At 37.5% G+C, this 17,332-nt stretch overlaps 1 protein-coding gene across 2 annotated transcripts in view; it reads left to right on the forward strand.

Moving 5' to 3' along the window:
• The window catches only part of LOC140166057 (uncharacterized), a 69,948-nt gene that overhangs the window by 31,735 nt on the left and 20,881 nt on the right, over positions 1-17,332 (forward strand). Inside the window, exons 7-16 of one of the 2 annotated variants that reach the window (XM_072189435.1) lie at positions 3,200-3,265; positions 4,302-4,404; positions 5,026-5,370; positions 7,036-7,150; positions 9,783-9,818; positions 10,613-10,704; positions 11,412-11,492; positions 12,410-12,540; positions 14,032-14,344; positions 15,063-15,239. In XM_072189435.1, coding sequence (XP_072045536.1) covers positions 3,200-3,265; positions 4,302-4,404; positions 5,026-5,370; positions 7,036-7,150; positions 9,783-9,818; positions 10,613-10,704; positions 11,412-11,492; positions 12,410-12,540; positions 14,032-14,344; positions 15,063-15,239 — 1,459 coding nt within the window. The remainder of the gene's footprint in view (positions 1-3,199; positions 3,266-4,301; positions 4,405-5,025; positions 5,371-7,035; positions 7,151-9,782; positions 9,819-10,612; positions 10,705-11,411; positions 11,493-12,409; positions 12,541-14,031; positions 14,345-15,062; positions 15,240-17,332) is intronic. The other variant, XM_072189437.1, reaches the window with a different exon arrangement.

Raw genomic sequence — 17,332 nt, forward strand, 5'->3', positions numbered from 1 at the left:
TGTAGATTATTATGACATGGGAGTATATACGCATACATTGAGACTTTTGAGGGAGGCTATCCAGTATCCACAAGAGAAAGTAAATCTACATGTACCATAGAGGTTTGGCTACTTGAGCTTGTACTCTGCTATCTTTGTGGGTCTATCTGTCATGTAAGCCTATTCGATATTAGCCTATTGTCAAGACTTCATTGAGGGATTATACCACTTCATGCCATCCTAGCTTTATTCCATAAGCGGTCTAATCCCTGTACTAGAAGGCTTATATGAAAGAAATACCTTGAGAAGAAGTCATGGGGTGCAATGTGTTGGTTCTGTTCTGTTTAACATTGTTGATATGTGTATGTAATTTACTGCCACTAAATTCTTAACAGTAATAGACAATGTATAGTGTGTCTCATTGCCAGTTGAGAGTTGATTTCAGCGAGGGACCATAGTTTTAACCAGAACCTCGAATGAAAGCAGTATATATTTGTTTTATATCCTTCATTCATAGATTTTTTGTTCATTGATTGGTTAAAAGATTATATGAAAACTCCACCATGCTTCAAGATAGGCCTAGGTAGGGCCTATGCACGGTAGGCCGGTTTAGGCGGTTCAAAAACTCGCACTGTCATATTCATGTGTTAGTGGTTTTTAAGCTTACTCACTGTCAGTGTTTATTTACATCTTTTTACATGTGTAAACTCGAAGGCCATCGTGCGAACAGGATAGGCCTCCATACGCACGTACTAGGCGGCTACCTTCATGCATGCATGTGGCCTAGGCGGTCCGAGACTGGTCTCGCACTGTCAGTGTTTGTTTTTAAGCTTACCGTGTCAGTGTCGCTCTGAATGTGACTCTGTGTTGGTCTGTGGTCTGAAATCAGTAAATATTCCTGCGATAGCTGAAATCGTGAATCTTCTTCAGCAGAAGCAGCCACTCCAGCGTGATTTAATATTTCGCCATGTTTGTGTTGTCGTTTTACGCCAAGAAAAATATGTTTTACGGCAGTGACAAAATATTCTCATAGTCAATGTCGATGTTCAAAGTTATTTTTATGCTTTATGGACTGCGACCTGGGTATGCTGCTATCCGTAAATAGTATATTATCCAGAAGTACTATTTACGGCTTGGAGGTACTATTTACGGATGTAAATAGTACTTTTTCCAATTCTTTCCAGAATAGTGTGTTTATTTTTGATCACCTGACACACTTTTAACCAATCAATGAACAAGAATCTATTAATGAAGGATATAAATACACATATGCGTAGAAGGGCGATTTGTCCAAAGGCTTGCGATGGAACCGCGTAAACGCACTGATTCAAATCTGACATTGCAAAATCCAACATGACGTTACTCTCACCTTCAGATGAGACACACTATATAAACTTGGCAATCTACATTGGAGAGAAGATCTGTAATGTGCATGAATCTGGTACTTTGGTGATGTGTATTGTATATAGACAGTTGTATTGTGATACTGCATTATGTGATTAATGCATAAAAGTGACAATCACCAAGCACAACTTTTATCGCACTTCCGTCATGTGTTGCTTGATATGCATTTATGCAGCACAGTAACTGTGTTATTTTTTAAGTGTCACAACACAAGGTGCTGTTACTGCACTGTGTAGGCAACGCAAGTCTTCATCTAGATTTCAAAAGTACCACATTGAAACAGATGTAGCATCCAGTATAGATTGACCCAGTGTATCTTGCTACTCACATGTAACTATATCATGTCCTACATAATTTCATGAATGTCATCAATTTATACAGCTATGTGCCATTTAAGTCATTTTAAACACAGATTTTTTGTTTCAGTTTTCACTAGATGTGATTTTAAATTGCACACATTGAGTCTTCACAAATTTGTTTTTAAATGTTCTAAAGCAATTGTAAAAAAAATTCAATTTTATTCTGAAAGTTATTTTTTGCTCAGTGGGTTTTTCCCTTTTCCTTTTCACTTTTGAACCATTCCTTTCTTGCTAACATCTTTGGAGAGTTCAGATGTAAAAAGCAATATATGCCATTTTCAAACTTTTTGCATAAAGGGCACCAGCATCTGCCCAATCAATACCCTGCTTTAAAAAATCCAATGTATATTTTTGAAACTATGATTAAAAACAGCACATATTTTCTTATTATGTTCTTTGTAATTGACAAGGTATAGGCCCTATTTACTTGTATCTCAAATCAAGAAAAATGGATATATCGCTTTTTGCATATGAACTCATGATTTGGTCCGTTGTACTACACATATTTTGATGGCTAAAATTCTAACAAAACTGGAAATATACCATAAATTCTTTGCACTAGCCAGTCACTCAAGCAGGTAACTAATAAAAGTTACCAGCTTGACAGGAACTTGTACCGTTTATCATACTGTAGTTTTATTGAGCAGGCTAATTTTGGAGCCAACCAATTTATACAGTACATCCCCAAACAAAACTCATTGTTTTTGTATTTTTGTTTGTTAACTGGTTTTATTCTTATTCTTTCCCTTAACATGTTAACATGCTGGTTGTGTGCTACACATTTTTGTCTAAAATTGTGTGAATATTTCATTAATGGTGTGTGGTCTGATTGTAACACATGTTTTCTACCTCACATTGATGACCATCACCCTAAGATACTACTGTGAAGTTTTGAGTTACATTTCTCCAGCAGTTTGGTTTCTAGAAGCAAAGATTTGAATCACAGTTGCTCATACAAAGGGCTGTTCCAGTTAGATCCCATACACCCCTATGGAAGACATGAACTTAATCTTCTACACAGAGTGCATGAACTTCAAATGGGCTAACCTAAATGGGTGACTCCATTTGAAATTCATACTCCCTGTGTGGGAGGTTAAGGTCATGTGTTCCATAGGAGGTGTATGATTACAGCTGGAATAGCCCAATAGTATTAAACATAATTATGGCATAAAATTTTGCTGTCGATATGAGAAAAATATGCGCTTTCATCTGATTACAAAATCTGCATTTTGATGGGGTAAAATGGGGGATGAGGCTGTCAATCGGGTCACCCACCTTTAATTCTTCAGTTCTGAGTGGCAACTGCCATTTTTTCTTCTTCCAAAAGAACCATCACAATTTATCAAAGAATTGATAAGTTGACTGCCACCACCTTCATCTATCCTTCTCTGTACCACACTTTGTTTGTCTATCACCTGCTTTCTCTTTGTTTTTTTGCACATACATGTTTGGTGTAGAAAAAGATCTCTGGAGAGTCGTAGGTTTTCAAGTAATAATAGTCTAACAGGAAGAATAGAACATAGGTAAGCCATGTTGGTTGAGTAAGACAATCAGATTTCACCCACTCTCCCCTAAGTAGTAAGTATGTACCTACATTTAGAATCTCATATCTGTGTCGCATTTAGCCCTTAAATCTGATTTTAACAACTTATGGTTATGAACATTATGCAAAAAGTGCAAGTTGTGTATCAGTTTTGGTTGATTCCATCCATCCAAGCCACCCACAATATGTTCCTACATATAGATATCTCATATCTGTGTCGTACTTAGCCCTTTAGCCTGATTTTACTTGCCTTGCCAAGAAGCACAGTTTTAGGGTGTAGTTTTAAAACTAATGCAAAAAGTGTAAGTTGTGTTCAGATTTGGTTCCCTTTTCAAAAAGTGCCTAACTGTGGATGCATGTTTGTTTGTTTGTATAATAGTGCTTTGTATTTACTTTGTAAACAATAATTGTTTGAATAGTCTCAATATATTGAAACCTGCACGGTTTTGTTCTTCTACCTGTTCTTCATCCAGGGACATACTGTGTGAAATTTTGTAAGGGGGAAATTAGAAAGTCCTTCTGAATTGCTAATGGAGTTAATATACATTGTATTGGGACAATCGCATAGAAAATTGCTATTTTAATGCTAAAATGCCTCAAAAGTTTTGTCTGAAACAGGCCAAAAGGCAAATGCACTTTGCAAATTTTGGTCAATTTTGTCATCGTATTCAGAGCCAGAGGGGGAATTTTCCCCCTTCCACCCACCACCACACCCCATCCCCTGGATGGTGTGCTACATGTGTCCATCAGTAGAATGACTGCATGATAGATGATGGAAATGGGAATGCTTACCAAACCCTTTTTTTATGTTCCTAGTCTCCCACTTTGACAAACATATGAGAAAATTTCATGCAGAAATAAATACCTTTTTGCATGCAGATTCAAGAATAATTTGGAATGTATGGTTTAGCATTCTCTTGCATGCTGGAAGAAATTGGTGTGCATCCCAGCACATCACTCAGCACATCATACTTATTATGTCACATATTATAATATTTTCTATTTCACTTGTCCAGTTATCATATGCATGAAAACAGACCAGGATTCAACCAACCACCAGCAAGGCAATCTCTACCACCACCACCACAGCCTTCAGTTAGACCACCTGTACAAGTATCTGTAAGTAAAACAACAATATCTGTGAAAGAAGGCATCTAGCCTGAAATGTTGTAAATTTAAAGCAGAAAATACATTATTGGGCTATTCTATTTAAAATTCACACCACCCCTGTGGAAGATTCTGGAAATATCTTCCACAGGGGGAGTATGAATTTCAAATGGAATGACTACATTGGGCATCTCCATTTGAAACACATCCTCCCTCTGTGGAAGATTCAGATTGAATCTTTCTCAGAGGGTGTATAGAATTCAAATGGAACTGCAAATAAAGTCTTAAATCAGAGCTAAAGAAAACAGGTACTACAGTGTCCTCTATAATTACGCACAAAAGATCGCCTCCCCTTAACATATTCATCTTTGTTTAGTATATACAGGGATGAACATAACTGGTACCTTAATTCTTTGGCTTACTGTAGTGTAAGATCTGTAAAGGATGCCACAACCTTTCAAAAAATGTAGTTACTGGTCAGTGTCACCTGTTATAATATTGCTGATATAGTAAAAAATTCATCTCTAGAAAAAAGCATAATTGAAGCCAAAGATTGAGAATGAATAACTCCAAATGGTAGAACACATTATTGTTCACAAGCCAAATTAAACTTAATCATTACATTGATCACAGGCAATGGGACCATATGCGGACAATGATGGCTGGAGGTCGCTCAGTGTACCACTCCCTGCTGTTCTGAATCAAAATGTCGGCACACAGACCGTCGGTCTCTTTTACCCAACCCACGAACAACTCACTCAGAACCCTCGCGATGTAGAACAAGTCCGAAGAGTAACGGAGTCCTCCACCAGCATGGCGCCACCAAGGGAGCAGGAAAAGACGGTGAATCTGTCGGAAATGAGTCCGGGGAAAGGTTACTGGAAGCGTCAAGTTGCCCATATTAGTGCTCACTTGGAGGCGTTTACGCAGAGAGATGCAGAGTTCAGAGCGGATGTGGGGAAGCCCAAAATGGGGAAGGTAAGCAGTGCATTGGTGAAATATCTTAATCTAATGCATGCTCATGTAATACAACAACACAGTATAAACACACCACACACTGGCAACACCACCAGTCACAGTGTGATTCACACTTAAGATGCAGTAACCAGTCAATTCGCCCATTTTATAATTCCACCATATACAATGGCGCACAGTGACATCGCCCCGATATCTTCATAGTAGAAATCGCCATGGTAGGTTGAATCCACAGCCACCCATGACCATTTTATTCGGACCTTATGAGATGCATATTATTAGCGAAGTGACCTGACTAAGGCTACTGACATAGGCGGGGTAATTGATTTCTCGCTCTGTGAGCAAGCTTGTATACGACATTGCGGTCAATGGTTATACTCTCTCCACTTGAGTGAGTGCCGCTATAGCCTGCTGCGCGCTGTAGTCCATACAAGACCAACGCAATATAAAATTGAGAGTCTTGGTCAAATTTTGAGTTCAAAGCGCACGGCCAATTTTCAAAGCGCACGCTAACGACTATTATATCTGTTCAACACGTATTTTCAAGTGTATGAGACCACATCTGGTTTCTTGAGAAAAATTCATTTACGGGAGATATTCATCATTTTCTAACTCAGTATCCTAAGATTTTCGTCTGACATCAAAATCGTGCATAGCAATTCACGTGTATCGATCCCGTGTATTCATTTTAATGTCACTGCTGCACCAAATAATTATTAGCCAGGCGATGTCGGTGTGTGGCGGTGCATGGGGGGAAATGCTCCTGAGTCAGAACTCTTGTCCCCCTCCTCGGAATTACAATAATTAAATGTCCAATATTTGCAGCAATTTTGCGCAAACTTTGTTCCCCCCCCCCCCACCCCCAAAAAAAAATCACTTTGTCCCCCCCCTCCATGCCCCTCTGAAAAAAATTCCTGGCACTGCCACTGGCCATATACAAGGAGACCATCGAACTGGCAATAGACATGAAAAGAAGGAATTGCATATCTTTACACAAGGTTATATGACTGGTTCAATTCCTATTCATATATGCTGCCAGATCAAAGCTCTCCGTGCATATGGTGAAACTGTGCAATTGGTCAATAAATGAGTTTGCAAATGCTCATAACAGAAGCTTTGTCTAAAATTGTTGCACGAAAACCTGTGAAATTTGTTAATCATGGTGAGTTGCATGCAAGAAGTGAGATTAGCCATCATATTCATGTGAGCTGTGTGTACGCAGTCATGAAAATCAGGGCTTCAAAATTCTTTTTTTTTTCTCCTAGCTTAGATAATTCATTTTGTAGGCCTATTTATTATTTACTTTATGCATTTTTGAGTCATTTTGATTTATTTTGGATTCATTTTGACTCATTTTGATTCATTTCATTATTTAGAGACACCTCAATTCTGAAATTAATTGCATTGTTTAGAAACACCTTAATTCTGAAATTAATTACAAAAAGGCCCAAAATAATTAAAAGCTGAAAATTTCTTTGCCACGAAGTGATTTTTAGGGATGCAAAAATGAGGAAAATGATAGAGGATTCATTATTGAGGATGGGATTGAAGGAATGCTTAATTGTTAGATTCCCAAACAAGAGTCTGGCTTTGAGAACTCTATTTCTGTCATTGCTGTGCAGTTATTAGTAAGAATATCCATCACTTGTGTTTGATTTTATCTTTCAGATCACCTTTGCATCAATTGAGGATGACGGTGTTGATGTGACGGTGACTGTTAGTTTTGAGTCACAGACGGATACACCTAATGTGAGACATAATAAAGCGTCTATGGCTAGACGAGGTAAGAATAGACTGTTCCAGTTATAATCCATACACCCCCTCTGGAAGGCATGACTTGATTATTTAAATCATTAACATACTAGAGATTGGTTTGGGTGTACTTAAGTCACTGACCTTGATACACTGTAGTAAAAATGCATCACTTTGCAACATCCAATGTCAATGACGTCAATGACAACATCCAATGTCATTGATGTCAATGACCCAAATAGTGATACATACATGTTTATAACTTGACATTCCAAAGACAGGTACAGGTGTTGGAATGTCATTGACCTTGGTGAAGTAATATTCAGATTTCCTTTTACAAATTAAGCGTACTGGTAGCCGTCCAGCGCGTATTATTTTGCACAAGGTCCAATGCACACGCTTGACGTCGTGCACGTATACGCGATGGTTAAGCTGTCAAAGGAACCTTGGAAAAACTTCACATACCATGATACATACATACCATGATACCAATATACTGATGTCAATGACCTTATTGATACCTACTTGTTTACTACTTGACATTCCAAAGACAGGGACAGGTCGTGCAATATCATTGACCTGGATAGTGATACATACTTGTTTACAACATACTTGACATTCCAAAGACTTGTACAGGTTGTACATTGTCTCTGACCGTAATACATATTAACTTGTCACTTTGCAATATAGTTTATTGCACTGATGTCATTGACCTCAGTGATGGTACATACTTGTTTTCAACATATTTGACATTCCAAAAACAGGTGCAGGTGTTACAATGTCACTGCCCATGATACATACCAACTTAGCAACATTGCACTGATGTCATTGACCTCAGTAGTGATACATACTTGTTTACAACATACTTGACATTCCAAAGACTTGTACAAGTGGTACATTGTTACTGATCTTGATACATACCAACTTGTCACTTTGCAACATATGCTATTGCACTGATGTCATTGACCTCAGTGGTGAGACATACTTGTTTACAACATACTTGACATTCCAAAGGCAGGTACAGGTGGTATAATGTCACTGACCATGATACATACCAACTTGTCACTTTGCAACATTGCACTGATGTCATTGACCTCAGTAGTGATACATACTTGTTTAAAACATACTTGACATTCTAAAGACAGGTGCAGGTGGTATAATGTCACTGACCATGATACATACCAACTTGTCACTTTGCAACATTGCACTGATGTCATTGACCTCAGTAGTGATACATACTTGTTTTTAAAACATACTTGACATTCTAAAGACAGGTGCAGGTGGTATAGTGTCACTGACCATGATACATACCAACTTGTCACTTTGCAACATTGCACTGATGTCATTGACCTCAGTAGTGATACATACTTGTTTAAAACATACTTGACATTCTAAAGACAGGTGCAGGTGGTACAATGTCACTGACCTTGATGCATTCTCTTGTAACCGCCACTAAAGGATACAGCCTTCACACCTGTGTTTTAGGCTGGATGTCTACAAACAATCAGTCCCTCTCTGAACAGCTTGCCAGCAGCTGTAGTGTACAAATACAACATAGCCTATTGCACTGATGTCACTAACCTCAGTAGTGATACCTACATGTTTACAACATACTTGACATTCCAAGACAGGTACAGTGGTACAATGTCATTTACCTTGATACATACCAACATGTCACTTTGCAACATAGTTTATTGCACTGATGTCATTGACCTCAGCAGTGAATGATACATACTTGTTTACAACATACTTGACATTCCAAAGATAGGTACAGGTGGTACAATGTCCTTTACCTTGATACATACCAACATGTTACTTTGCAACATAGTTTATTACACTGATGTCATTGACCTCAGTAGTGATACATACTTGTTTGCAACATACTTGACATTTCAAAGACAGGTACAGTGACAGGTGCAGGTGGTACAATGTCCTTTACCTTGATACATACGAATTTGTCAATTTGCAACATAGTTTATTGCACTGATGTCATTAACCTCGGTAATGATACCTACATGTTTACAACATACTTGACATTCCAAAGACACATACAGGTTGTACAATGTCATTTACCTTGATACATACCAATGCCATCAACTTTGATTGTGATATCTGGCATTCCAAAGACAGGTGCGTGTGTTTATCATCTATAATATTTGTGATGTCATTAAAATTCATGTACCACTTTACGCATCCTAAAACTATGTCTGTGAGTTGGTTCTTGAATGTCTTGCATATTTTGTAAACTGTCAGTGATACTCTGCCACTGCATGTATTGTTTTGTATGGCAGGTTATTCTATAAATGAATCCTTGTAAATTTGTTTTTGAATGCTGGTGAGAGTTGCATATTTTACTCTGAGAGTAGAGAGCGGGTTCAAACTTACTGTGATGTGTTACTCAATAATGTTCTGCTATGTTGGGGATGAAAACTTACATGTTGTTCAGTTTCATTCTATATTCATTTGTTTATTTTCATTTGTTTGTTTGTTTGTTTGTTTGTTTGTTTATTTATTTATTTATTTATTTATTTATTTATTTATTTATTTATTTATTTATTTATTTATTTATTTATTTATTTATTTATTTATTTATTTATTTATTTATTTATTTATTTATTTATTTATTTTCATTACTTAATGATATATCTTTTTTTTCATTTCAGAGGCCTTGTTATCAAAGTCAATGACAAGTGATTCAGGTAAGAGGATTAAAGTGAACACATTCCATGGATAACTTGTATGGAGTCTAATTTACTGTATGCAATGGAAGTGGATCAAGGGGTGCTTGCTTGGATCCTCCCTGTGTTTCCACATGAGTATTCAATGATGGAGTGGTATGCGCAAAATGTGGCCGGGGGGCATGTGCCGACCAGTTTTGTCCAAAAGTGCACCCAATCAGGGGAAAATTGAGGAATTAACTATTAGAAATTTTTAGAACAGTTGGGGAATCAAGACCCGTGCCCCTCACGACTTTTGAATTTCTGCGCACGCTTCTGTTTACCTAAGCATGCTAAAAAAATTGAAATCTGTTACAACTGACCAGCAGGGGGAATTAAAGAATGGATCCAAATAAAGAATAAAGAAAAAGTTAAAATTGTGACACACCATCCAATACAGGATATACATGTTTTAAACGAAGTTCAAAATCAGATGTTTTGAAAACTACTTAATTTTTTCTTTAGGAAATGTCATAGGAATAAGTAACACAACAGGTTGAGACCACAGATCCTGGAAATACTTTTATTTCAGGATCTGTGTTGAGACCAACTCTCAATATATGCAGTGTACAAATATTACTCACAATCGATACACTTCATTTGTTTTTAATCATCTGATTGGCTGCTTGGTTTTGGGATATTTATGAAAATGCTTATCCAGATTGTGGCAGTCTCTTCAGTTGTTTTACTTGAGATCTTAGGATATATTTCATACCTAGCAAAAATAAATGTAGACCACCATTGTGTAAGTAATATTGTGCGTTTGTCATTTGCAGATTCTCCGTACAGTGGCACCAAGAAAAAGAAGAAACCTATAACTAAAAAGTTGGCTGCCAAGAAAAAGACAGAAGAAGAAGACAGACTCACAGTGAGTTGACTATACAATGTATTTACTCCAGTGATGTAGTTGTGTATATAAGTTGAAAGAATATCTCTTTTGTACCTGATTTTGTGTGCGATTAATGTTTCTAAATTTTGCTCATTTTGTAACTGTTTCACTTGACTGGTTTTTAAAATTCTAAGCCTACACTGTAGCTGCTTAGTCAGAAACATTTACATAGCGTCGTTGGGCAGGAAAACCAATCCATCCTATGTATTTGCGTCACAAGTGTAATTTTGAGGTAAATGGTTATACCTTTTACTTACCAATTACAAGTATGTAAAAGTATACATTGCTGAAAGCATAAAAAACAGATTGCAATGACCCAAGCCTCAAGTCAATATTAAGTGTGTACTAGAAGATATGCAGGGTGTAATTAATGAACTTGTGGTATAGTTTGGGAGTGTCTATTTCTTTTCAGGAGTATTTTCTCAATCTGAGGACCACAGTTTTCATGATCTTTATATATCCCAAAATTTACATGCTATCAAAACATTTTGACCAAAACCTAAACCCATTTCTAATAGGTTTTACAAACATTTCTTTTTGTTTCCTGGGAAAGCAACAAGACTTCAACATGTATATCAGTTGATATAAAAAAAAAAGTTGACAAATTTCCATCAGGTGTGGCTCTGACTTCATCAGGACTGATGAAATCAATCATTTAATTCTCACATTTTGTTCTCTGTTTATAGGCAGAAGATCGTCAACTTCTCAAGGAGGTGGGACCCAAAGGAGATGGAGATCCTGATGCAATACAAGAATTCCTGGATGAGGTAAGATGCTATGAGTAAAATGGATGGGATACATGGAGATGAGGGTTCCTTCATCATCTACCAACTGCGCATGTGATAATGTAAAGCTTGTTAGTGGCTACTAAAAAACATAGCATTCAAAAAGTGCCATTGTGACAGGATCATGCTCCGAATGTTCTAAAAATATGTATCTAAAATCAAATGCAGTTTCAATAACTCATATTTCATAAGGCATTTGTTAATAAAAGTTGGTATCCTATACTGCTTCAACCTAGAAGTACAAACCAAATCTGTGGTATCGGGGGTCAATGCTTTGCGTCATACGCACTGTTAAAGAACTTGACACATAAAGAGCATGGTGCGTTCGGCAAGTACAAATCGCGCAGCAGTTGGCACATTTACACGTGCGTTGCACTGAAATAATTATTCTCATACCTCCAGTTTCTGTGGTCTATTTACTTTGTACTTATGAGTTGACAGGACTATAGCTAGCTATCTTATGGCAGATACCATACTTTATTTTGAATCAATGACTCTCAAAATGACCCCTAAATTGACCCTAAAGGGTTATACAGGGGTCAGAAATTACACATGCTCCAATTTTACTCTAAAGCATTCCAAATTATCCGTCTGGTTGTAAGAATCGCAAAAATGTAAAGTTTGTCCGTGTCCGATTTGTGGTTGTGGAGTTATGTGCCAAAATTGTTGCAGGTCAATTTTCAAGTTGTACAGGAGTGGAAAATTAAAGTTGCTTCAATTTTCATAAAACTTTTTTCCAGCTGCAGGGAGTTAGAAAAAGAATAGCTTCCCCTATCTGTGATGTATAGTTAATATTATGATATGTGGCAAAGAAGTTCTAGGTCGATAGGATCTAATCAGATTATCAATTCAACCTTAGTAAATGTGGTTACAACTGAAAATGTTGCTTTTGTCTTTAGGGAGCTGATCCTAACTGTGAGAACAACAATGGAGTGCCAGCCTTGGTGGTGGCAGCCATGAATAACCATGTAGATGCCTTGCTAGTCTTAATAGATGCTGGAGCCAAAGTGAACACCAAATCAACTGGAAAGTAAGTAGATAGTTTCAAAGCGCCGTCAGGTCTGAATAGATCACGTTTCAAGGTCCAGAGAAAATTTATTTCAGAGATCAAGAATCAGGACTGTGATAATCTTAATGTCATCAAGCCAGCTCGCTGCAGGTCTGCCTCTCTTGCATTTTCCCTCAACCATTCCTTAGATGATTGTTTTCTGAAGGCAGTGATGTCTGGTGATGTGGCCAAAGTATGATAACTTTCTAGCAATGTTGAGGTTAAACTTGCACTGGTGGTGTGATCAAGCAAAATGAGCCTGATGTTGGGAATATTGATTTTGATATAGCCAATAATGGTATTGAACTTGCTTTGTAATCTATTGTTCTGATCAATACTAAAATGGCCAAATCTCTGGAACCGTTAGTCTAATTATGATGATGTTTTCAGCAAGCTCAATTTTGATTTTGATTGACATCAGACTCATTTAGCTTGATTGCATCACCTATGTTTGTCACTGGCCATGTGAATAGACCTGACCGGTGATAAAGGCGTCTTAAACCAGATATATTAAGGCTTTCTGAGAGTATCAAATTCCTGATGAACAACACAATTTTAATTAAAAATTTTAAAACTAAATTATTTTTTTTTTCAGTTTTAAAAAGCTTATTTTTTTAAATTTATTTAAGTTGATCTTGGGATTTTGAATAAAAACGTTTATTTTCAATATACTTTGTAATGTTTCACTCAACGCTTATAGTTAACAAGTTTAATTTGTGTGAATCAGTCTTATCATCTGATTAACAATGTCAGATTTGACAGATTTGATATCAGCATTTAGTGTAGAGTGCTGATGGCCTACTTGTATCACACACTATATAACAACAATTGATCATGTTGTATTGTACAAATTCCACATGGTTAGAGGGGAAATAGGGCAAACATTTTTCCTGCAGTACTGGTTACTAGCCTATCACTCCAAACCCAGATGGTGAGGGATGGTAGGCCCATAACCAGTTTTGAGGGGGAAATAGTTGCCCTATTTCCCCGATATAAACCATGTTGTATTTGTTTTATTACACCAAACTCTGGCTATGCATGGGGATGGGGTTGTCATGTAGATAGTATACAAATATTGACTGCTATGAGGGGCATGGTTAAAATTATAGGCCCAAGATGATCTCAAAACCATAATATGACCCGAGGGGCAGCCGAGGGACATAGCATGTTTTTAAGATCACCGCGGGCCTATAATTATAACCATGTCCCGAATATAAAGCAGTCAATATTTGTTTTATATACCAAATGGATGTATGTGGATGTTGCGATTGCGCAGTTTGATCGGGACACATGTTACCGGTCAATAGTTCGTTTCCAGGACCGGGCATAGTTCGTTTTGAGGGCATAGCAAATTCAATGATCGCACTTTCAATGAAAACTATTGCACAGTAAAATAAGTTGTGTCATTTTCGATTTACCAATAAAGTGGAATGATTTGCTCATGAATATTTATTTTACTTTTTGTGCATACAGGAAAGGCAATACAGCCTTGCATGAAGCAGTACTTCTGGGGCCTGATGGACAAGAAGCTATTGAAGTCTTATTAGAAGCAGGGGCTAGTGCCAAAGCTAAAAACACTAAAGGTGAAACTCCCTACGATCTCGCTGTCAAAAATGGCTACGAGAGTGTGGTGGCGCTCTTTGCCTCCAGTATGGGTCAAGATATGCTGGATAAGATGTCCGATTCAAAGAAGGAGAAAGGCTCGAGGAGACGAGAGAGGGAGCGTGAGGAGAAGGAGACAGCCGCACCAGAAGTGGACAGGAAGTACAAAGAGAAAAGGCCAAAGGTAAGGTTTGGTGTCAAAGTTCATTTTGTATTGAAATTTTTAGCTGACTTTGAGCAACTGCTTTTTAGCCATTAAACGAGACCATATTTGTTTCATCAAGATTTCTTTGAAGTAGTTGGTGATCAATTCCTCTTTGCTGGCATTTGAAGACAAGTTATAATAAGCTCCAGTTTTTAGATTTAATACAAGAACATTGCTGCATGTTGAATATCCTACTATTCAGTGTGAGAAGCTGTAAGATTGTAGGCTTGAAATTAAGTGATTTATAAGAGAAAAAACATTAGAAGAGAATGAACCCTTTCTGTAATTTGTGGAAGGATGATTAAATTCAACTAAATGAAAATTAATTAGCAATTGTCTTCTCTTCATCACCAGTAGACCCTAGCTATGCGATAAACCAACATGAACGGAATATGAAATGGCAGCCATTTCTGATGAAGTTCATAGATGACAGAGGGATAGATCTCTAGATCGATTCCATAACCATTCATACCTAACACCTGTTTGATTGTATTATAATGGGAAATCCTCCTGAAGCCCCCCCGAGGACAGAATTTTATTGAAATGAAGTTGAGTCATGAGTGATGTCATATTCTATACCCTTTATTAGCAACATGTCCCAAATGATTCAAATCATGGGTGAATAGCATATAGAATATTGGCTATTAGTGGTGTTGTTGGAAAAATTAATTCATAATGTATTTTTTCCTTATTGCAGGACAAAGGTACCGTGGTTGCAGCCAGTAAATTTGATGCTCAAGCTGATGCAGAGAAGCTGCGTAAAGCTATGAAGGGATTTGGCACCGATGAGAAAGCCATCATAGAAGTACTAACACAAAGAGACACCACACAGAGACAGAAGGTATCCAAGCAGTTCAAACAGATGTTTGGAAAGGTAGGGCTAATCCGTATGAGTGCATAATTTTCTTTTTATTTTAACTGATCTTCTTGAAGAGGATCGCCAAATTGTTCAAAGAGATGTTGGAAGGGTAGGAAAGCAGGAAAAAAAGCAGTGATTTATAGTGCGCTATGCTCAGGCACAACGCCTACCACATCATTCCATGAACCATTAAACAAGTAGAGTGACTTGCAGTTAAGAAGCGCACACCCTAGACATTCCACAATTGACCTTCCAAGCATGCAGGATCAACTCCACAAGTTTTGCATAGGTTACAATTAGCAGTAAGGTTCTTGTCAAACGGAATTTCAAGCTAACTCAATTTTTACACGAGAGCGTACTATTACCACTGCCGGGATTTGAACCCGCAACCTCTAGCACTATAGTCAAACACCTTATCAATTGAGTTAACTTAACTGCTCTGAAACTCATCATGTTATTTTCCCAGATACGTTAAGAAAAAATGTATTCTTTCCGAAGTTGTTAGTGGTGTTTTTAGAAGCTCTCACAGAGTTCCCAAGTTCCTTTTACCTCAATTATGGTATGCGGGGGCAGATATGGTATTTGAAGGAATAACTCATCTTCCTTATGAACAAAACAAATCAAACAAGAAAACAGAAAATCATTGAATCCGTTGGAATCAATGTTGTTTCATTTTTGTCCCATTTTAACCACTAGCTTCTATTTAAACTTTTGAACTCGCATTAATATGCGCTTACATTCCTTTTGTTCAAAATTTAATATTGCGATTACGAGGGTGTTTATGGCGGCGGTATGAAGCACGCGAGGGTGTCACCGTCCGGAATAAACGTTAAATTGACTGTCTAAATAATCACCAGAATCAGAAATATTGATACTGTCGACGTATTTAGCAGTTTCGAACACACTGATCAAAATTTCGAATGAAATGGATACCAGAAGAAGAAAAATCAAGGTGGAAATGATACGGCGGTGATTCAAACAGCGGCGGTAGTAATGTGAGTACTGCACGTAACACTAGCGCTAAACAAAACGCAGCTGATCCAAGGCCGACTACAAGTAAATATTTCGCCGATGATTCCCGTAGTGCTAATGCCCAGCCTACTGGCAACGATAGTGCAAAGGATCAGGACGTAAATGCATACATTAAACGGTCGCTAGAAACCCTTATTACTGGACAGAATGAACTGAAGAAGGAACTGAATGATATTAAAGCTGCCGTGAATTTCCAAGGTGAGGAAATTAAAGACATAAAAAAGGACACAAAACGCCTGGACATAATAGCAAAAATCAGAAAGAAAAGATCGATCAAATACAAGCAAAATCGCCGAGCTGCATGATCACATTAATAAGCTTGAAAGACATTCACGAAGAAGTAACATACGGATAATAGGGTACCCCGAAAAAAAGGGGGAAAATGTCTTTGAGATAGTGGAGACCATTTTGAAGGAGCAGGAGCAGAAGGAGCAGAAATAGAACGTGCTCATAGAGATGGAAAGTTTCGTCACGGTGTTAATCGACACATCTTGGTCAAATTTCTCCGGTATCAAGATAAAATGGACATTATGAACGAAAAGAAGGAGAAACTTAAGTATGAAAATTATCACATGGTAGAGGACCTAACGGTCAAGGATTTAAAGGAGAAAAAGGCGTTCTCTGAACGAGTAAAATTACTGTATAAGAAGAAAATTTATTTCCGGTTTGTCGCTGGTTACTGGAGGGACAAAAAAGGAAACAAGGCGCCTTTTTATGCAGATGATACATACGGTCGAGATTATGGAGAATATACAGGCCCAATACACAGGAATTGCCGGCACACTGAACAACGAGACCATAGGGATGATCAGCGAGACCTTGGTGATGATCAATCAACTGGAAACGTGTTAGAATGATAGCTGCACCCCATGATAGACTAATCTTAACACATTATTATAGACACAATACTGTTTACAAGTATAATGAAAGACAGTTTGATAGCGGAGTTCCGCATCAATAAGTGAATCTCAACACCATAACTGAAAGTTTAAAGCGCAAACAATGAAAATAAACAAACATTAAATATTAAGAACTATTGAAAGAACTTTGCTATAAAAGCAAGGTGAACTCTTGAA

The sequence above is a fragment of the Amphiura filiformis genome, chromosome 12 (genome assembly GCF_039555335.1).
Source record: "Amphiura filiformis chromosome 12, Afil_fr2py, whole genome shotgun sequence".
Classification (NCBI taxonomy): Eukaryota; Metazoa; Echinodermata; class Ophiuroidea; order Amphilepidida; family Amphiuridae; genus Amphiura; species Amphiura filiformis.